Raw genomic sequence first — 21,023 nt, forward strand, 5'->3', positions numbered from 1 at the left:
CGAAGTTATCATAGGAAATCAGTCATAAAGATGACTTGAAGTCACAATAGGAGCTCCCAGTCGGAAAGTTCTTTTGACTTTTTATCATTCATTCCGAGGTCTTAAATAACAAACAAATGTTATTTGTTTCATTGTTGATGAAAATATCATTTCCTTTTTTGATTGATCCCTTGATTCTTCAATTGATAAAGGATGTATTTCTATCTAAGGAACTCATTCACATCTAAAACATGTACACAGCCGGATAATATCAGGCACAACGCGCTATTTTCACAAAATAATACGGTTTTAAGAAATTCCACATAAAGTCCGAAATACAGTCATCCATCCTTTCGTCCAACAATGATCATAATAATAAAAATACTGTTATCCGATAAAGTAAAAAAAATAAAATAGAAGAATGTCACATATATATATATATAAAGTACATCAGAAGATGGAATCAATTACATTGACATGTAACAGGAATAAATTAAACATCTTGTTACATAAAAGTATAAATAATATCCTTTTTTTCTCAGTCAAGAAAATTCAATAAAAGTATAATAAACAAATGACCAGTTTGTTTCAGCGAATATATTGGTTTGATCGATCTCTCTCCTTGATCATTGATCTTTCATTTTCTATCTCATGCCCGTGCATAAACAACATGACATCACATTTATTCTTCCAACTGGTAATATTTGATAATGATGATGTTTTATTTTAGTTAATGCATGTATTTCTATGTAAGGAAGTCATCCAGACTCACATAACTTGTGTCACACCCCGGAGAACAAATTTATAATGATATCATTCATATCCAGCGATGATCACAAAAAAAAATACAAAAGGATTTATCAAATATTGGACCAAGTTAATCGAATGACATGATCCGTTTTACGTTGAGTAGATTTGATAAAACCCAGGAATTGAAGTTCTGCTACTGATCGGATGAATCTTGCTCTAAATTGATTGAAATAAAATTAAGATAAATTAGTTTTTCATCAAGGAAGCCATAAAAGGAAAGGACATTAAGAAGAAAAAACTTACTGCACTTCATTTTCATCCAGAGGATGGCCATCAGGACGATGTTCTCTTTCAATTAAACAACCAAAAGCCACAAACCAGTCGTACAAATTAATCATGCGTCCACATTCCAAATATAGTTTATATAACAAACTAGTATCTTGTTCACTTGGTAATAGTGATTGACGGTCTTGTTGACAACAATCACAATTAAGATAATATTGAGATTGATTTAACGCTGTTTGAATAGATCCACGAGGTTGAGGTGCAAATGACTAGTGTAATGTAAAATGAGAGATAAGAAGTTTTCTTCTTCCTTTTTTTTTTTTTATCTTATCTTACCTTTTCATGTAATTTCACATGAGTATAATAGATTAATTCATGTGCAGGTATACTTGTATAAGATCGTAGATCATGACTATCCCAAAAAAAAAAAAAAAATAACCAGTAAATATAATAGAAAAATGTTATCAAATAGTGATATTTATGCATTATTTCTTTTTCTTTACCGTAAGATAGATTGGAGCCAATCAGCAATCTCCATAGCCATTTTCGATGTCAAAGTTCCTTTTTCTCGTAATTGAGCAAATGCATTTTCTTGTACTTTTTCCGCTGTTTTCGTCTGTCTTGATGATGATGATTCCATGGATGTTGGTATCCTATTGGTTGAGCTTACTATCATTCCTTCCAATCGTTTTTCTTTTTGTTTCATTTTGGCCTTTTCTTGATCGGACGCTGATTGCCATGTCTTTAACTGATGTTGCCATGTTGTCATCTTATCCTTCCAAGTATTGTCATCATAGTCTTGTAATATATTTGTGAGTTGTTCCAAAAAGGGTTCCAATGCTGTTGCCTCCATTTTCCGTACTAATGTTACCAAATACTGAATCGTATCTGCTTGAGTACCCCATTGTGAATTTTCCAGTTGTTCCAGATAAAGCAAACGCCGCGTTTTCTTTTTTGTGTGAGGAAATTGTGATTGCAGGAATTGAAGCAGAGCCATTCCTCGTTGAAAATGTCGTTGATACCTTCCGAGATCCACTAACCATGTCGCCAATTGTTCCGTCATCAAGTAACAATCATCATTCAGTAATTTCAAAGCAAGCTGTCTGTTTTTGTCAAGTTCGTCCTCCTGTTTTCCATCCGTATCATCTACCAAATCTTCAATGAATTGCCGAAATGAGCGTAACATTCGCACATGAGCAGCATGATCAACAGTAATAATGTTTTCTTGATACCAGCGTGTCACTGTTTCCAAAAGTGTTGTATAAGGTTGACCAGCCAGACTAAGGAAGATGGAAAGAGGATTGCTGTAAAAATGATGCATCAATGCGTATTTTACGCTTGCCTTGACTTTGCTGATGGAAAAGTCAAACAAGTAAAAATGATCCAATAAAAATTTATAGGGTTTCGCTCCAAATTTTAATGTGAAATCTGATTCGATGAATATCTAATATATATGTTAATGAGTTCTTTACGATTCTTTCTTTTACATATATATATTTACCTTGTCTAAGACTCGATTAAACCAAACATCACTTTGTTGTAACCAAAACTTTTCAATACGAAGTAGACAAATAGTGGATTTTGTCAACGATTGATGAAGGATTTCAGTAGAAGTGGCAATGCCAATAATAAACACAAAAGGTAACTGTACCCGATATTCACTGGAAAAAATAAAATAAAATGAAGATTAAAAATAAATAAATAAAATGTTTTTCCACTATTCTCCAACATTTACCTAATGATGGTCATAAAGTCCTGAAGTAAAAGTGGATCGAATGATTCAAAATCCTCGAGAATGACAACTAATTTTGGCCATTCCTTCTTATTTCCATTGAGTTGTCGTTGTTCTATTGTTTCCAAGTACCAACCAACAAGGATTTGCAAATCATGACTAGCCAATTTTACAGGTTTTGTAGTGATATAAGAGCCTCCTAATTGATAGGAAGTATTACCTTCTTCTGCCAGATCATTATGTTGGATAGTTTCTTGATGCGATATAGTTTCTTCCTCGTTCACTTTTAAGCTACTGCCGTGATCGTTCCTCTTTCTGGTGGATGTGAATACGTCGTGATCATGATTCATGAATTGTTCAATCATTGTAGACATGATGGTTTTCAAAGAGTGACATGTTTGTGAGGAAAGTGAGGCTACATAATGGCGATTCTGTGTCCTATTTGATGATTGATCCCGTAAGGTTTTACCAATTTCCTTGAACTGAGTACTATGATCTGGTGTATTGATACCTGCAAATACAAGTGCTGCTGGAATTTCATGATAAGGCATTGGTATCAAGCTAAAAGGAAATTAAGAGGAGAGTTAAAGAAGGAAAGCTTTTTATTTACCATTACTGCTATTCGACTTTTGTCTTACCTGTTGTCACTGGTGTCATCAGAAGTGTCTACAAAATGTCGAATTTGGTGCCGAATGGAATGATTTAGATCTAATAGAACGTTCTAAATAGACACATACTAATTAATATATGTATATATATGATATAACCAAAATACAAACAATGACTTACATCCATGATGGAGTTTGTTTTTTTCCATAGATCTTCATAAGCGTTTTTCCGTAATAGCATACACTCGATTGACTCCATACCGTTGAATAATTGTTGGAAACCATCATATTTCATGACTTCAGTATCAGTAGATAGTCGTCGTTTAGCAGTTGATGATACAGTTGTTGATACTATTTTAATCAAAAAAAAAACAAAACGAAGATTAATCTATTTTGTTTTATTTCACTGAATAATAATAATAATACCTTTTGATTGGTTTGTTCGTTTGCGTTTATTTTTCGTACCATGGTTGGTTTGACTGGAACTAGGCAATACCAAAAAGCATCCCTATATATAATAAAAGAAAAAAGTTTAGTATTTTCGTGATTTATTATCTATAAACTATTACTTCAGAAATGGAATCAAAGTCGTCTCTTGGTTGTATTGAAGTCATTGAAAGAAAAAGAGCATAGAAAATGGGATGAAATCAAGGGGTGCCGCGCAATAAAAAAAAAAAAAAATTGGAAGACAGGTTAACTACTTATGATGTTTTTGGTCAAGCAAAAAATCAACTTCCGAAATCTCGAGAAGAATAAAAAAAAAAAAAAATTGAAAAGAATAAAGATGAATAAAAAAAAAAAAATCCAATGAAAAGGTTAACATCATAAAATTTAAATTTATTTTATTATGAAAAGATAATTTGTACCTTTTTTTTTTTATTGTTTCGTATAATGATGGGAAAGCTGCATGAATTTATCTACGTGACGGTGGATCTAAGCCAACAAAGCAAGGAGGAACAAAAAAAAAGTCCATTTATAAAAAAACATCTTTTTATTACTTTCTATCTTGTTCAACTCTTTGTTATATATATTCTTTATCTTATATTAAAATATCTAAAGAAAAAAAATATGCAAGTGACTGAACAAACTCCTTTTGACGAAAACGAAGGAAAATTAGAAGTACCAGCCTTTTTAGGCTTAAGTCAACAACAGTCAAACTTGTTAGTAGCTCTTTACAACGAAACTGATCCCGAATTTGCTAAACAAGTGCCTACTGCTTTACCTTTTGCTGCTCAACAATTAGCAAACGAATATGAAAAAAGAAATAGTGTTGGTAAAAAGGTAAAAAAAAAAAAATAGATAGACTTTTATTGAACATAAACGAGCTTTCTTTTTTTTTTTTTTTGTCAAATACCCCTGTATACAAATAACTAACGAACAACAACTCTTTTTTTTTTTTTATTGATATATATATAAATAGTTGGAACGAGCTAATGTGAAATGGGCAGAAGAATTTGAACTTTTTGAAAAAGCACAACAAGAAGCTGTCACTCGATTATCTAATACGGAAATGAATATTGATAAAGCAGCAGAAGGATTAAAGTTGATGGATAATGAAAAGTGTCCTTTACATGATCTCTTATTGGGTAGTCTTTTATATGGAGGACTTCGAAGGGATCCCGTCTCACCTGATGACCGAGCTAGTATGTCTCCTGTTGCTAGTCCTAATTTTGCTGGTGCCAAACATTTGTTAGAACGTGCTTTGAATGAACATGATTATTCCATGGCTGCTGTTCAAATTGGTTCTTTTTATACTCAAGAAGAAAAATTGGCTCAAGGAAAAAATTTACCTGGTCAAGATCCTAAAAAACTTGCATTTGAATGGTATGCAAAGGCTGCTGCTAAAGGAAATCCTGTAAGTTTGTATTTTTGGATGATTTATATTGGATGTGCATAAACTTATTTTTTTTTTTTTTTGGTTGATAGATGGCATGTCATAAACTTGGTTTCTTTTTAGAAAATGGCATAGGATGTCAACAGAATACACAACAAGCTATTGCAGAATATACCAAAGCATATGATCAAGGATATCCTGATTCGGCACATAATTTGGGTATCATTCATCAAGGCAATTCAAAGCTCACATTACCAGTGAGAGATGTGAAAAAAGCCATGGATTTCTTTGAACGAGGTAAACAATGGGGTTATGCACCATCTTCCAATGCTTTGGGTCGTATGTATTTGTTAATGTCCAAAGATGAACAACTTGCCAAGGATGCTGGTAACCCAAGTGATGATAAGGAAGAATACATTGTTACTGGAATTGATTTTATGGAAGATGCAGCTAATAATGGAGATGCAGATGCTATGTTAATGTTGGGATTAATCTTTGGTTCTCAAGATTATGGACTCTATGATATGGATAAAGCTCAAAATTATCTAGAATTGGCTCTTGTACGTGGTGATCTTGAAGCATACAATTATCTCGTACGTGTCTTACGTGCCAAGATGGCAGCACGTGTAGCCTTGGAAAAACAAAATATGGAAAACTTTGAAAAATTATCGGATGCTGATAAAGCTAAATTGGTGCGTCAATTGGCAAAGGAAGCTGCCCCTGAAAAGGTGAAGCATCGACAATGTGCTAATCTTTTATGTGAAAATACTGAACAAAATCAAGGTGATTTTAAACGTTGTGGTCAATGCGAGCGGGTTTCTTATTGTTCTCGTGAATGTCAACGTAATCATTGGAAAGCCGGTCATAAAGCTGTTTGTAGTAACAAAAAACAATCTTCATCATCATCACCAATTACTTCCACTGTCCCTGAACCTAACGTTTGAGAAATAGACAGATTGATCTCTCTTACTCCTTTGTATCCAATTCCTTCATCTTATAATATATTACCGCATAATATCTTTTTTATATTACTTCAATGAAACATTCCTTTTTTTTTTTTTTCTTGAGAAATATTTTCCACATGATGAAAGATATTTTGTCTCTATGGAGATATTTGAAGACAAAAGATATCTTCAAATTTTTTTTTTTTATTGTTTTCATACTAGAAAGTCTAATTCCTTCAATATTTCTATACCTTCTAACCAAAATGATTTCCATTTCTATATCTAGCACATCTAGTAATGATTTCGCTATTTTCGTTCTTCAAAAAAAAAAAAAAAATATGGTTGAAGGTGCCAAGTTAAGCATATGCAGTTCCGAGTGTAATTGTTCTTGGAGACGAATTGCCTTGATGGTTTATAAAATCATATGTATGTTACCAAAGTCTATAACTTGCTTTGTCAATCAACGTCTCGCTTTTTTTATTTTCGCATTCAAACAAGATTTAGCACTTTTGCAGTTGTGGTACGTTTTGAAAAATCCTTTTAGTTGACCTTTCCGGTAACAATCCTTCCAGTTGAAACCTTTTTTGGTCTTTTCGTCAAGTACAAAACAAAGTTCGTCATAGTCAGTAGGACTCATGGTGACGGCAGTGGTGTGGGTATTATTATTCGACGAAGGAACGGTATATATGTCGTATATTGCTGCTGTTGCTGCTTGTTTGCCTTCATTTATTATGTCATTAACGCCTTGATTATTTTTTATAGCAGACTCGATTCGAATCATATATTCATAAAATTGTTGAGCTATGAATTGTGTTTTTTGAGTATCTGATGTAGCAGGGATATTTTTACTCAAATCACGGGGAAGAGAATAAAGAGGAATCATAACCACATATAGAGTGAAGAAACTGTTAAAAAAAAAAAGAAAAGAAAAAAAAATTGAACGGTAGAAAAGAAGAAGAAAACAAGTGACTATATAATGATATGATATAACATTGCTGTGTAACATCCCTGAATTCATTACTCTATTTTATAGTGGTTAATATTACAAAAGTTTGATCATCAGGCATATTCTGGATCTAAAAGCAAAAAGAATTTACATTTCTTTCTAAATGAATGTGTGCAATTCATTCAGGAATATGGTATACAGCATTGTATTTTTTTTTTTTTTTTTTTGCCTAGAGAATATTGTCTTACATTAACGATATTAGTTCAGTTGAAAAAAAAAATATTGATGATGATGAACTAATCATTTCCATCCTTCCCATCATTATCATTATCATGGTCTTAGATATCAGTGTAGAATATCTTGAGATATCAGCATCAGTGAAGGCTTGGTCTTTTTTTTTTTTTTTTAGAAAAATATGGATTGAACATCCGAAACAGGATTGATCGGCAAAACGTGAACTCGTACCTCTCTATTGGTCAGCGTTTGTTGTTTACTCCCTTTTGTTTTGCTTCAATGTTTCGCCATATGATTAGAACAACAAATCCTTGTCGTCCTATACAGAGATATGTACGTCTTTCTACCTATAAAGTCCTGAGACAACACTCTATTCTTACACTTCCCCTTTTATGTCAACAACAACGACGACGACAAGAACAACAAATACTACAACGTCAGTGGAATTCGACTTCAACTGCTGAAGAAAAACACAAACCAACGTATTGTCCAGGATGCGGAGCTCCTTTTCAGAAAGATCGACCTGGTTACCCTGGTTATGTATCACCACGTAAGCCAGCTACAATACCTCAACGTAAACATAGTAAAGGACTTGATAATGAAGCTTACGATTCATTGTTCAAATCATTGGATCCTACTTTTCAAGCACTTCTGGAAGGAAGAGAGATATCTGATAAGGAAAAGAACAATAGCGAGCAACAACAACAAGTATTACAAACAACCAACGATGAATCTCAAAGTAACAAGAATACCCCCATCCCTGTTTGCCAGAGATGTCACCAACTAGTAAATAATAACAGGAAAGAAGGGCCTGACATTGGATTTCTCAAAGCATCACAACAACATACATCATTGTCCTTCTTACATACCAAACAACGACCATTGATATTGTATGTTATGGATATTACAGATATGCCTTGGTCACTTGAATCGTTAAAACAGATCTTGAATATACAGCCAGAAGCCCGAGTGATGATTGTGGCGAATAAGGTTGACTTGCTACCAAAATCCGTAAACAAACATGAACAACGTATTAGGGACTATATCTTATCTAGTTTGAAACAACAATTGGAAAAGGATGACAATCAATCTGGAGTGGCAACAACAAGGAACATTCAATCTATCTCTTTGATCAGCGCTACAAAAAGTTGGGGAATGAAAGGATTACTCAAACGTGTTCAACAAAATTTACTTCCTACAGATGATCTCTATGTCATGGGAAGTGTCAACGCGGGAAAATCAGCTCTCATTCATCAATTTTTAAGTCAGTCTCGTAGTTTGGATAAAAAAGAATATCGTACGACAAGTTCAAGTGTACCGGGAACAACGATAGGTATGATTCGGATTCCTTTACATGTATTAGGTATCAGCACCAGTACCGATGACTATAACAAATCACGATTGGTTTCACGAGATCACTATTTGATCGACACACCAGGAATGATCGATACTAAGAATGATCTCCATCCTATGATGTTAGCAACAGAGATGCAGCAAAAGCTTGTATTAAACAAGAATCGACGCACTCCATTAAAACCAACCACCTTTCGACTTTATCAAGGACAATCTATTGTTTTGGGCAAGGCAAGAATAGATGTATTGATGACAACAAATAAACCAGTCTTGATGACTTTATTCACACCGCTTGCACCTCATATCACGAAAACGATCAAACTGGAAGACAAAGATCTAATAGAACCTTTGGATGGTACAGTCATTGTACAAAGTCATCATCATTCTCATGCATCAGCAGATTTAGCTTTTGCTGGGATTGGCTGGATTGCTTTGACAGGTGGATTTGGAAAAGCTTCATTTAAAATATGGTTACCAAAAGGTATTTCGGAAAAGGTTTTTTCCCTTCGTGAACCTTCCTTTTTACCATTTGAATATCATGGTCAAATTCGAAAATTCTTTGGTTCTGGAAAACGAGCAACTAGTTAGACTTTAATTCAAAATAGATAAATAATAAAAAAAAACTCTAGACTTTATTTTTTTTTTTGATAGAAATCATTAAATCTACTAAGAAGACTAGGCGCGAATAAAAGAATTGTAGTACAAATGACACCTAGTATACTTTTTTTTTTTTTTTTTTTACTGTGTTTCCATGATGGTTTGACTAACTTACCGAGAATGGCTCGATTTTTTGTTTGCACAGACTTTTTTTATATATAAATAACAACAATTGGTGTTACCCACAATCCGCCACAGGAATATCGATGAATACTGGGACTCTGCTGTTCTTCATCATCATTTCACATAAAGAGGGAGGAGGGATTTTTTGATTTGTTTTTCTTCGTCTTTTTTTTTGTTGTTATTTATTTCTTCTCTCTCTCTCTTTTTTTTTTTTTATTTTGTTTTGTTTTTTTTTTTTTTATCTTGTTTTTTTCTCTCTTTTTTTTTTTTTTCTTTTTGTTTATATATTACGTGTTTGAATTGACTTTTTTCGCTATTCAAATAGCCACAAAACAAATCAGCGCGTAAAAGGAACAGTATGCTGCAACAACAATCATCACTTTGCTTTCAAACTTCTCCAAAAGAAAAAGAGTAATAAAAGAATAGACGAAACAGTTGTTAAAAAGTATGATATATATGTTTAGACACAGAGGTATTTATAACTCAATACTTTTCTTTTTTTTTTTTTTCTGTAAAGATATCAAATGTTGACATCATCTAACGGATTGTATAGGATGGAAAGTACCAACACCTCTAATAGCTTTTTACAAAACTCATCTAGAAAGTATGTGTGTAACCCATGCGGTATCTATGATTTCCCCGTCAGATCCTTTCCTTTTTTTTTTTTTTTTTTTCTCTTTGACAACATTCATTATTATTTTGTAAATAGACATTGACATATGATTTTTTTTTCTTATTTTTTTTTTTTTTTGATGGATATAGTAATATTCGATTTGAAGTGATTATGGAAGCACCTACAGCTGCAGCTCAAAAGATTGATGAAACGCCTTTAACTTATCTTAATAAAGGTAATAAAGCATAAAAAAAAAATAGGGGAGTGGGAAAAATAAGGGGGTAGCGACAAATTTGATTTATGATAATAAATGTTTATTTATATTAGGACAATCATATAACATTACATTAAAGGACACTCATCAGTTTGAAGGATATATTACAAGTACTATTATGATCATGTTTCACGATGAAAATCATCGAAAAGTAGCTCCCAACTATTGGAAATTCTGGCAAACTCAACAAAATAATCCTCATATGGCTCGTGCCATTGATGTGGGTAATAAAATAAAATGATTCTAAAACCTATAAAAAGATAGTGATTTATTCCTTTCTTTTTTTTTTTTTTTATAAAAAAAAATATATAGAACTTTCAAGATCAAATGGTCTTCATCAAGTAGAATGTCATTATTTTGATCGAATCACTTTTCGCTGGTATGGTAACAAAGGGGCTAATTTGTTGATTAAATTCAATTGCCTTTCTACTGATTTTTCTCGTATAAAAGGCGTAAAAGGAATTCCTTTAAGATTACATATGGAAAGCAATATTAATGATGATTATATTGAAAAAACTTATTGTCGCATCAAACTATTTCGTGATAAGGTAAAAAGTTTTATGATATAGTTCATTGTTAACAAAATCATTCTTTTACATAGGGTGCTGAACGAAAAAATAAAGATGATGCAAAACATATTGAACGACAATTGGAAAAATTACGTGGCAAGCATGGTGAACCACATCCTTTATGGCTGACTTACTCTCACGCTGTACCGTATACCCTTTTTCAAGAAATTGACACCAAAGATGTATCTACTCTTTATCAAACAACAACAAATTCCTCAAGAAGTGTTTCATCTAGTAGACAATCTCCCTCTTCTTATTCCATACCATCTCCTCCCATACCTCTTGCACCACCATCACCTTCTATCACCTCACATCATTCTCGTCATCCACAACAACAGTTCAAGACAAGTCCCAGTAAAAGGCATCATCGTTATCTAACTGATCCTGGATATCCTTTACCATCTCATCCAAATTTATTTCAACAACACACACCTCCTTTACCTATCACCCTAGCACCTCATCACCCTTCTACTGCTGCTGCTGCTGCTTCTTCGATCTCACCTTGGATAACCTCACCTTCTGTGGATATTGATCCTGATTATATTCCTCAGAAAAGACATAGAGTTGCAAGTAAAGTATATAACAGAAGATAATATATTTCTCTTATACTCATTGACCTTTTTCTACAAATATCCATAGAATTGAGCATCTTTGTTCGTTTTGAAAATCAATCCGTCTATCGTGCCATTTATTTAGAAGAACTTACCGTACAACATTTAAAAGAAAAGATCCTGATGAAAATGGAATTCGAAGATGAAGATCAAAAGACATTGATCCGTGATATGGTGCGTCAAGTGCCAACAAAACAAGATCTCTTAGTGACAATGGATGATGATGCCATTATCCAGGATATTCCTGAAGAACAAGTCATTCTTATCAACAAACGTATTAATGATGATGGTTCCATTACCTTGATATTGATTTACTGATCCACTTTTGGCAAGTAAGATTTCCTGATTTCCTTCTTTCTCTCTCTCTCTCTTTTTTTTTTTATTTCTATGTACCTATTATTTTCTATTCATTCAATACTGTCACAAATCAATAACAACAATAAACTTCTCTTTTTCCTTAGAAATGAATATCATTGGTTTATTTGGAAGTTGGTTTTGTTTGTATAAGGTAGAAAAAAGAATAGATAATGATGATAGTTGTTCATGATAACCAACAACAATGACGATGATGAAAGCATGAATACAGTTTATCAAATTAAGAATGTAAATAAATGATACATTGTCATACTGCCTTCCAATTATTATTATTACTATTATTATTATTTAAATCCATGATTATTGTCGTGGATGATTTTTCAGAGCTGGCATCTTTCACTCTTCAAATGGAATATCAAGTTTTTGCATTGCAGTAATTGTTCAGAGGCATCGTGGAAGAAAAATTTACAGGCAAAAGGAGCTTAATAGTAGCTTTTTTTTGCATATGTTGATGAAAGAACTTTGCTTCTTTTTTTATTTTATTTATTATAATGAAAAGTCTTTTTGCTTTATTGTAAATCAGCATCAGGTATAATCATTTATCAACAAAGTCAGTAAAATCAGTAACGTAGGTTTATTTGATAAAATAATACAATAAAAAAGGAATATATATTTTTTCATTTTGACCTATGGACGGGTCCAGTGCGACATTGGAACTTGATTAATGTCTTGTCGGTTTTCAGTTCATGGCGATTTATGGCTTCAACGTTCGATTTGTGCAAAATTTCCAGCTCCTTGATATTCCTGACGAGTCTGCAAATCATCATCAAAGATTAGTCTCTGTCCTCCTACCTATTCTAAGCACTTACCGCATCGTCTTCTTGATATCTTCAGGATTGGTTGAGATACCAGCGTAGTCGATCACACACAATCGAACGTTTTTTGTGGCTGATGAGATGTATGCAAACATGTCTGCAGAAAAAAAAAAATATCAGTATTAAATTATCCACAACGACATACACCTCACCTTGCGTATTCCCATTGCAATGACTACGTGTGCTGCCGACATCACGCGACAAGATTGGATCGCTTGATCTGGTACCGTCGGACACAAAGGTTTTTTTGCAAAGACATTGTTTTTTCAGTCGATCTGCCATTGCTTCAATCAATCTCTTTCGTGTTTCGACAGGCTCTTGACCGGGAGACTTTCTGATGTATCCAATGTTCGTCCAATTTCCTTTGGCTAGTCGTTCAAACAAAAGAAGTTGGCCACTAGTGGTGGGTCTCATTTGCCATAATCGGATCGACTTGTCTAAAAAAAAAAAAAAAGAGTAAATACATACGACGATATACAGCGAGTACAAAGGGCCTTACCGCGGGAGCTGGCATGGAGGAACAGGACGCAAACTTGATTCAGGAGAGCGGGATCAGCATAGGGATATTTGCGGAGGATTTGAGGATACTACACGATCCAAAAGCACCTTTGACGTGATCGTACGCGATCCTTGTAATATCAATGTTTCCGTAATGGCCAGAGACTTCCAACGAAAGGATTTTCCAGATACAAGGTCGCATCAACAAGATACGTCGAGTTGTCGTTCATGGCCATCAGCTTTTCAAAAAAAAAAAAAAAAAAAAAAAAAAAGAGAATGATTAATATACTGTACCATCATCATCATTATTAAAAGAAACTTACTATTAAAGCAAGCACAGAAAGAAGGAAGTCCAATAAGTATATAATAAAAAAAAAAAGCAAATGGACCTAAAGGCCCGTCTTGATGTTTGTAAAGTTGTAGTCCAGAAAAAAAAAACTTGTATTGGAGTGGATGGATATGAAGACCTTGTATGCTTGTAAATTTGTTTAAAAATTGATATCAAAATAGATAAAGAAATTAAAAGAAAAAGAAAAAAAGAGAAAAAGAAAGAGAAAAAAAATAAAATAAAATAGCACTTTTTTATACCTCTCACCTGATCAAGGAATAAAATAAACCCGACTAAATTATCTCAGAAGAAAAAAAAAAAAAGAACTATTATGCAAATTCACATCAACATCACAAGATATCAATATTACATTAGTATACCCCTGTCTTAACTGTGAATATGACGATGATACAATATAAAAAATATAGTTCTTTTTTTTCCAAATATGGTCTGTTGAAAACAGTCAACTCACTTGCTGAGGCAATCACCATCAATCATCAATCATCAATCATCAATCATTAATCATTAATCATCAATCATTAATCATTAATCATTAATCATCAATCATCAATCATCAATCATCAATCATCAATCAATGTGTTTTGACATACTCCACCGACATCTCTAGAGCGATATCTGAAAAAGTGGTAATGCGACATCCATTTTGGGAAAACCCGATATTTTACTTTATAACATCACGAAAAGCATTTTCTTGTGACCCAACAAAACCTTTGAAAACACTGTATTTTTATTCGTCCTATTTCGTTACATTTCAATGTGATTGATCCCATCTTCTAATGTACCTTTCATTCTTTACTTGTGAATGCATTCTTTGGTTTTATTTTACGCATATGGTTACGGAATACACTGATACGACAATTACCTATGCTAGCATTGAAAGTTATAAGGAAAAGAAAGTTTGTTAAAAAATTAAAATTGGAAAATTAAAGCGTGGCTCCAACAGCATCTATCATATTAAAAGTCAGAGAGGACAATCCAGCAAGTTTAGTTCAAACTTTTCCCTGAAAAAGAATGAGATGAACGCCCCCCTACACTACCGGAGGTAGCTCAGCTTTTATTGGTGGGGAGATCCAATTTATTTAATATTACATTTGAATCTCAAACTTCAGGATATCCATACTTCTTTTTTTTCCAAAATAGTTTTATCAATGACAAGGGTTGCCATAGTAACAGGAGCTAATGCTGGAGTTGGCTATGGGATTATTCAACACTTATTACAAACCGAAAAGGATACCACGATAGTGATGGCTTGTCGAAATCTAACTAAAGCCCAAGTAGCTAAAACACAGTTATTACAACAGTTCGTTAACGCCACAATAGAGATTGAGTTGATAGATGTTGGTAGCGTTACATCCGTACTAAATTTTTGTGAAAGAATAAAACGGAGGTAAGAAAATTTTAACATGCCGGTCATGATTCTGTAATACTTATATTCAATCTTTTTAAATTTTGGAAAATCAGGTACGATAAGATCAACTACTTGTTTTGTAATGCTGGTATCCTAAGCACTTCAGGGGTCGACTGGATACAATCTCTGAAAATGTTCTTTACAGATCCAGTTGGATTGATGGAAAGATCGGATGCTGCTATTCAAGTGGTGGGTGAAATTAATTCAGACGGTATGGGCAAGGTATTTGCTGCTAATGTCTTTGGACATTATATCATGGTAAAGAAATAAATAAATAAATAAATAAATAAAAATAGGAGGTTAACTATACAGATAATGGACTGATTTTTTTTTGTCATACTGAAGATGCGTGATTTGGAATCACTATTGGCAAATTCTAAGGATGGACGTGTCATTTGGACTAGTTCTATTACAGCAAACGATACTTGTTTTGATATTAATGATTGGCAAGGATTAAAAAGGTAGGGTACCAAAAAAAAATAGTAGTTATGGATGATGATTTTCATTCCCTTCTCTATCCATTATCTAGTACGATTCCTTATGAATCATCAAAATGGGCATGCGATCTATTATCAGTGGCATGTCATAATCGATTTCAAAAGGAAAATTTACCAATTTCTTCATTTACCACATCTCCTGGTGTAGTAGCCAGTAATATTGGTGAATTACCTATTTGGATTACAGAACTAAGAAAACTTTTACATTATTTGGTAAGAAAATCAAATACAAGATCACACTTTTGTATTAAATAATCATGTTTATATAATTTATAAAAAAAAAAATGGTACTACGACATATAGATGCGGTTCATGGGTGTTACCTCTCAAAATATATCTGGTTATCGAGGAGCGCTAGCTGATGCTTTTGTTGCCCTCTCACCTGTCTCATCCTTGAATGAAATGGTACGATATCTTGCATCTACTGATAGATGGGGTCAGTCTTATGTAGATGAACAACCTCTGTTGATGGATATGGCTACAGCTGAACAATTATATAAAAAATGTGAAGTCCTCTATCAAGCATATAAAACAAAATAATTTTTTAACTAATTTTCACACCCTAATTATAATACATCACTTTTAATAAAAATCACCTGTCCTATGTACCTGATTTTCTGTCTATTTATTGTAAGGATTTTCACTAAATATGAGTCCTTTTTGCGCGAGGCACTTTTGGAAAGTAAAAAAAAAAAAAAAAAAAAAAAAAAAAATTATCGGCGTTAAACACACTGGGCATAAATGCCTCTCACTGCGAAAAAAAAAGTTGTAATTGGCTCGTTTACCCTCTTCAAAAACCCGCAATTACCTTTTATAGTATAATCATAGAGAGACTGTAATGAGACATTTTTTTTTAGCTGCCTTGTATATAAATGTCTTGAAGGATAATGTCATTTCTTTGATTAATTTCTTGTTTAAATCTTTTTTTTTCCCTCTTTTTCTCTTCTTCTCATAAAAGGGTTCCAATATCTATCATTCTCTATCAACTTTTATCATAAAATCAAACAAATGATAGTTATCAATAATACCAAATATGCATGTTCAGGTAAAAAAGGATAGTAATACGAAATGATCTTAATAAAGACTAATATATTTTCATTATGAATATATTAATGTCTCTTATTTCCATTATCATCAGCATGCATCAAGGTTAGCATTATACATTAAAAAAAAGGATATCATAAATCATATACTATCCAACGCGAAAATCGCTCAAATTTACTTTTTTTTTTTTTTTACAAACCTTCTGACATTGAATAATAACAAACAAAACAACTTTTAGGGACATCGATCATCCCAATGCAAGCATACTGATCGTCGACTTTGGGCTATTCGAAAAAAGGGACGTCCTATTAGTCAATGTGAACGGTGTCGTGAGCAAAGACGTAAAAACCGTATCCATCAAAAATGTCTATGTCCAAAACTTTTACCACTTTTAATGCCAACTGAAAATTCATCTTTTTATAAAGAAGGTAAGGCAGCCATTGTAAGCAAACATGATTAATAACGATAGATAGAATCATCGTTCCCTTTTGACTGATCCACTCTCTCCATTGGATACAGAGTTAGTCAAATCGAGTGTTATGGCCATTGAATCTATGTTAATATGAACATCTAACAATTATATTAAATCGTCAAGTCATCTTTGTTGTGAACTATGATAGTTTATTTTAGTGCTCAATTTTTTTTTTTTTTGTAAATAAAGTTATTCCACAGTTTGTCCATTGGGACAGATATATATATATATATATATATATTTAATACAACATTTCCTAACATTCATCATTTTTTTTATTACAATAAAGCTACTCAACATCGACCAGCAATAAAATGTAAACAAAATTTTACAAAAAGAGTATTTGATAAGGACATACCGAAATGACATAATAATGATAAAAATAGTGATTTTCCATCTTCAAAATGAAAAAGTATCTATCATATGATCAATGAGGTTTTTGATGTTTTTCTTTTTTGAATTTTATACTTTGTATCGGCGCCTATCTGTGCTACTTGAAGGGCCCTCATTCACTTTGTGATCTCTTCTTTACCCCAACCCCCTTTTTTTTTTTCTTCTTTTGTTCATCGGTGTAGGCAGAACTTCAAAAATCTAATAGAATAAAAATAGTACATTGATTATGCATTATCATATGGAAGAGGAGTACAAAAAAAAAGAGAAATATATTTTGGTTTCTCGAAGAAAAGAAAGAAGGGAAATCAACATGAGTTGGGGAGAATGAAAATGTTATTTTTTTTTTTTATTTTCATGTGAGTAAAAAAAAAAAAGTTCTTTTATTTCTTGGGTTGAAGACAAAATAATCTAATTCCGAGAAGTGGCGCTTTGACTTTTTTTTTTCCTTTATTTCTTTCTCTTTACTTCTTTCTATAATTCATTTACTATGGCTTCTCTTGTGTCGTCTTTCCTTCACCACTCGGCCAATAAAATCGAGGATTTATCACGATATGGAAAAAAGAAAGGAGGAAATCATGATGAAAATGGACTAGGAACAAGGTTGCCCCAAGCAACACTTTCAACCCCCACAATGATTCATCAATCTTATTATCAACATCCTCAAGCAAGCTACAGCGCAGAGTATATTGCTTCTTCTCCAACTTATGATCCTAATTATATGTTGATGAACTATACAAATAATCACCAACACCCAACAGGACCTCCTCTAGGTAGCCCCGTTTTGACCCCTAGTACATCATGGTCTACAGAGACCAGCACGAAGAATAGTATACCTGATATTAATTCTGGTGATATTGGTATTATACTTGATCGAAGAAGCATTTCCCAAGGAATGAAGTTAGTATCCATCGCTGCTGATGAATATGATGAAGGAAACGAAACTGTTGCTTTGGATATTTACCTCACTGGACTTGATAAAATCCTCATGGCATTACCAAGTAAGGAAGAATGACACAAAGCTTTTTTTTTTTTTTTAAGAAAAAAAAAATGGAGAGCACGTTTATTGATTTCACACTCCGTGTCCTACCTTGTATAGATAAAACTGATTCCAAGACCAAAATGGCACTCCGTGAAAAGTTATTAAGGTAAAACAAAGAAAAAGCGATCTTTTCCAAAACATCACATGGATTTACTGGATATTAAAGTAATAATAAAATGTTTATTATGATAATAGTGTGGAAGAAAGAGTTGGGATATTGAATCTCGCAAACCGCCGCACTTCATCAGCAAATAGTAACCAGGATAACGGCACCAATACATCGTATAACGAAAAAGAACAAGAACAACAACGACGACAAGAAAATCTTGCTAGTTCGTTAGTGGATACCTTGATTATTAGTAAAATCACACAAAGTCTGCAATCCGTTAAGCAGGCAGCTATGAGTCGTGCATCACTCAAGCAAGACAATGTCCAAACAGATGATTATACCCAGCAACAACATAATCCATATCATTCCCACCAAATACCTTCTACTGATATCCATTTAGATGCTAGAACTCCTCTTTATCAACATCCATATCCAGTAAACGTTGTGGAAAAATTTAAACAATTTGGTCAAGTGCTTATCCAAGCTAGCGTGACTTTGGCCATCTTGATCAAGCAATCACCTATTCCAGCATTACTTAGTTTTTGTTTTACGTACTTTATGCAGCTCCTTTTGTGGGTGGATGCTTATTATGGGGTACGACAACGTGCACAAGATCTGAGTGTGACAGGTATCAAACTATTGTTACAAGCCGATGAACAATACAAGTTACATGAACTACTATCCGAGTTCCTCTTTATGATGGTAGCTGCTACTTTGAAAGCAGTAGTGGCATATAAGGAAACTCCTCGGTATGGTTCTTTCAATATGCCGTCAACATCTAATGAACAACAATTTCAAACTTTGTCTGAACCTAAACTAAAGGAAATCAACAATAATACGGATGACTCAAATAATCATTTACCATCCACTCCATGTGCTTCCTCATCATCCTATGCTACCCTTTCTTCTTGGGTCTGGTCTCCAAGACGTTGAACACAACAATATGTTTAGAATATACCTTCAATTCCTTTTTCCTTTTATCTTTTCCTCGTTTCTTTCTTATTTTTTCTGCTTTTTGGACTTTAATGCATTTTTTGTCTTTTGTAAAATAAAACAGAGAATATAAAACTTTTTTTATTATTATTAAAATGAGATAAAATAATGATGATGATGGTTTATATATATATTTATATCTATATGCAGTCATATGATATTTTATGAGATTGTTGAAAGCAAATCGTCCCATTCCTTTTTGTCAAGATTCAAATTGTCAGCTCCAAATTTTTCTTTGGCACTTTTGATATGAGCCCGCATGTCATCATTGACTATTGAGAATGATTGATGTTCAGCCAATGTATGTAAAGTACGTAATGCTTTTTCTACAAGATCTTCGTCATCTTCAATAGTGTATTTCACAATAACATCATCCAAAACCTTCACCATTCCGTCCTTGACTAGTTCCTCAGCAAGTGATGGGTTTTCTATCATTAATGTATTATATAAAAAGATAACTTTTCTAACCGTTGGTGTATCTATGATGATTAAATTTTAGATTTAATATTTTCTATAATACTCTTATTAATCGAATGTGCTTACCGTCCGCACTGTTTTTCAAAATGTTTGCCATGATTTGAAATCCATTCATAGATTTGAATTCTTCCACTGCTGTAGGACAATGTTTGAGAAGACCAGATATAGCATATTGTGCCTTGGCACGTTCTGTCTTTTGATCGGATGATAAGAGTTTTATCAAAGGAGTCAAGCCTTTTTGTTCAAGGAACTATTATTATTCAATAATATATTAATCAATATCCAGTTTAAAGAAAAAAAGAAAAAAAAGAAAAAAAAAACGGCATCGACTGTTTTTTTGTTTTTGTTTTTAAGACTTACAGCTTTTTGAGCATCAGGATTATTTTGAAGAGCAGTACCACATACCCAAGCAACTCCTGTACGAACTTGTTGTTCATCATCACTTAACAGTTGTATCAAAACAGGCCAAAGTCCCATATTTTGAATATTTTTGGCATTATCAATCCCTTCTACCAGCTAAAAAAAAAGTATAACATATTAATATTAATATAAGCAAAACTAACTCTCCTCTTTATGAAAGAATATCACTACTGTGAAAAGGAGTGATCTTACCATTTCCAAATTATCGAGAGCAATCTCTTTATTTTCGATAGTATCATTAGGATCTGCAATGCATTGTACAGCCTCTATAAAAGTTGATCCCCCAAATATAATGGTTTAAAATGAGTCATTATATTCAAACCTTATGATATAAAAAAAATGGAAGAGTAATGTTTTACCTTTCATTAACGTAGCATCGTCTTTGCCGAGAATAGCTTCTATTACTCTAGGATCAAACTTTGAAGGATCAGGTTTGTATTCACCACGACGAATAGCATCAGCATTGGCCTTTAATTCTTCTTGATCGCTATTGTTAACAGCCCACTGTAATAATTTTTCCATGTTTATATATAGTATCTAAAGATTGACTCGATGCCAAAGAAAGTGAAAAAAAAAATGAAATAAAAAAAATAAAGAGAAAAAGAAGTTTTTTTTTTTTTTT

The 21,023-nt window shown here is 32.9% G+C and overlaps 9 protein-coding genes across 9 annotated transcripts; 6 read left to right on the forward strand and 3 right to left on the reverse strand.

Moving 5' to 3' along the window:
- Positions 1-839: 839 nt before the first annotated feature.
- BX664DRAFT_365085 (origin recognition complex subunit 3 N-terminus-domain-containing protein) lies at positions 840-3,111 on the reverse strand (the record flags this gene model as incomplete). Its single annotated transcript, XM_051548451.1, has 7 exons — positions 840-945; positions 1,033-1,283; positions 1,351-1,426; positions 1,518-2,140; positions 2,165-2,458; positions 2,516-2,675; positions 2,750-3,111. The coding sequence occupies 7 exons, from the start codon at positions 3,109-3,111 to the stop codon at positions 840-842; spliced, it is 1,872 nt and encodes a 623-aa protein (XP_051402175.1).
- Positions 3,112-4,357: 1,246 nt separating this feature from the next.
- BX664DRAFT_330424 (uncharacterized protein) lies at positions 4,358-6,247 on the forward strand. Its single transcript, XM_051544970.1, has 3 exons — positions 4,358-4,635; positions 4,775-5,209; positions 5,281-6,247. The coding sequence occupies exons 1-3, from the start codon at positions 4,423-4,425 to the stop codon at positions 6,130-6,132; spliced, it is 1,500 nt and encodes a 499-aa protein (XP_051402176.1). The 5' UTR covers positions 4,358-4,422; the 3' UTR covers positions 6,133-6,247.
- A 1,268-nt stretch (positions 6,248-7,515) lies between these two features.
- BX664DRAFT_330426 (uncharacterized protein) lies at positions 7,516-9,300 on the forward strand. The gene has a single exon (XM_051544971.1). It carries the CDS (start codon positions 7,592-7,594, stop codon positions 9,251-9,253), a length of 1,662 nt encoding a protein of 553 aa, XP_051402177.1. The 5' UTR covers positions 7,516-7,591; the 3' UTR covers positions 9,254-9,300.
- A 377-nt stretch (positions 9,301-9,677) lies between these two features.
- BX664DRAFT_330428 (CP2 transcription factor-domain-containing protein) lies at positions 9,678-12,149 on the forward strand. Its single transcript, XM_051544972.1, has 7 exons — positions 9,678-9,890; positions 9,963-10,049; positions 10,208-10,293; positions 10,386-10,556; positions 10,645-10,880; positions 10,934-11,471; positions 11,541-12,149. The coding sequence occupies exons 2-7, from the start codon at positions 9,970-9,972 to the stop codon at positions 11,828-11,830; spliced, it is 1,401 nt and encodes a 466-aa protein (XP_051402178.1). The 5' UTR covers positions 9,678-9,890; positions 9,963-9,969; the 3' UTR covers positions 11,831-12,149.
- On the reverse strand, positions 12,126-13,439 carry BX664DRAFT_295635 (uncharacterized protein). The gene is made up of 4 exons (XM_051542161.1): positions 13,202-13,439; positions 12,855-13,139; positions 12,697-12,799; positions 12,126-12,640 (listed from the first exon to the last, which is right to left on the reverse strand). Exons 2-4 carry the CDS (start codon positions 13,114-13,116, stop codon positions 12,505-12,507), a joined length of 501 nt encoding a protein of 166 aa, XP_051402179.1. The 5' UTR covers positions 13,117-13,139; positions 13,202-13,439; the 3' UTR covers positions 12,126-12,504.
- Positions 13,440-14,478: 1,039 nt separating this feature from the next.
- BX664DRAFT_330441 (uncharacterized protein) lies at positions 14,479-16,147 on the forward strand. Its single transcript, XM_051544973.1, has 5 exons — positions 14,479-14,936; positions 15,011-15,215; positions 15,303-15,418; positions 15,487-15,667; positions 15,758-16,147. Exons 1-5 carry the CDS (start codon positions 14,698-14,700, stop codon positions 15,992-15,994), a joined length of 978 nt encoding a protein of 325 aa, XP_051402180.1. The 5' UTR covers positions 14,479-14,697; the 3' UTR covers positions 15,995-16,147.
- A 229-nt stretch (positions 16,148-16,376) lies between these two features.
- On the forward strand, positions 16,377-17,161 carry BX664DRAFT_330443 (copper fist DNA binding domain-containing protein). Its single transcript, XM_051544974.1, has 4 exons — positions 16,377-16,499; positions 16,593-16,603; positions 16,737-16,926; positions 17,018-17,161. Exons 1-4 carry the CDS (start codon positions 16,463-16,465, stop codon positions 17,062-17,064), a joined length of 285 nt encoding a protein of 94 aa, XP_051402181.1. The 5' UTR covers positions 16,377-16,462; the 3' UTR covers positions 17,065-17,161.
- A 1,003-nt stretch (positions 17,162-18,164) lies between these two features.
- On the forward strand, positions 18,165-19,588 carry BX664DRAFT_113321 (uncharacterized protein). The gene is made up of 2 exons (XM_051539721.1): positions 18,165-18,508; positions 18,598-19,588. The coding sequence occupies exons 1-2, from the start codon at positions 18,372-18,374 to the stop codon at positions 19,442-19,444; spliced, it is 984 nt and encodes a 327-aa protein (XP_051402182.1). The 5' UTR covers positions 18,165-18,371; the 3' UTR covers positions 19,445-19,588.
- A 1-nt stretch (position 19,589) lies between these two features.
- On the reverse strand, positions 19,590-20,801 carry BX664DRAFT_113333 (armadillo-type protein). The gene is made up of 5 exons (XM_051539722.1): positions 20,761-20,801; positions 20,656-20,667; positions 20,342-20,497; positions 20,048-20,231; positions 19,590-19,983 (listed from the first exon to the last, which is right to left on the reverse strand). The coding sequence occupies exons 3-5, from the start codon at positions 20,456-20,458 to the stop codon at positions 19,667-19,669; spliced, it is 618 nt and encodes a 205-aa protein (XP_051402183.1). The 5' UTR covers positions 20,459-20,497; positions 20,656-20,667; positions 20,761-20,801; the 3' UTR covers positions 19,590-19,666.
- Between the last annotated feature and the right edge of the window lie 222 nt (positions 20,802-21,023).

This window comes from Halteromyces radiatus (assembly GCF_025201355.1).
Source record: "Halteromyces radiatus strain CBS 162.75 chromosome Unknown BX664scaffold_3, whole genome shotgun sequence".
In the NCBI taxonomy this organism is placed as follows: domain Eukaryota; kingdom Fungi; phylum Mucoromycota; class Mucoromycetes; order Mucorales; family Cunninghamellaceae; genus Halteromyces; species Halteromyces radiatus.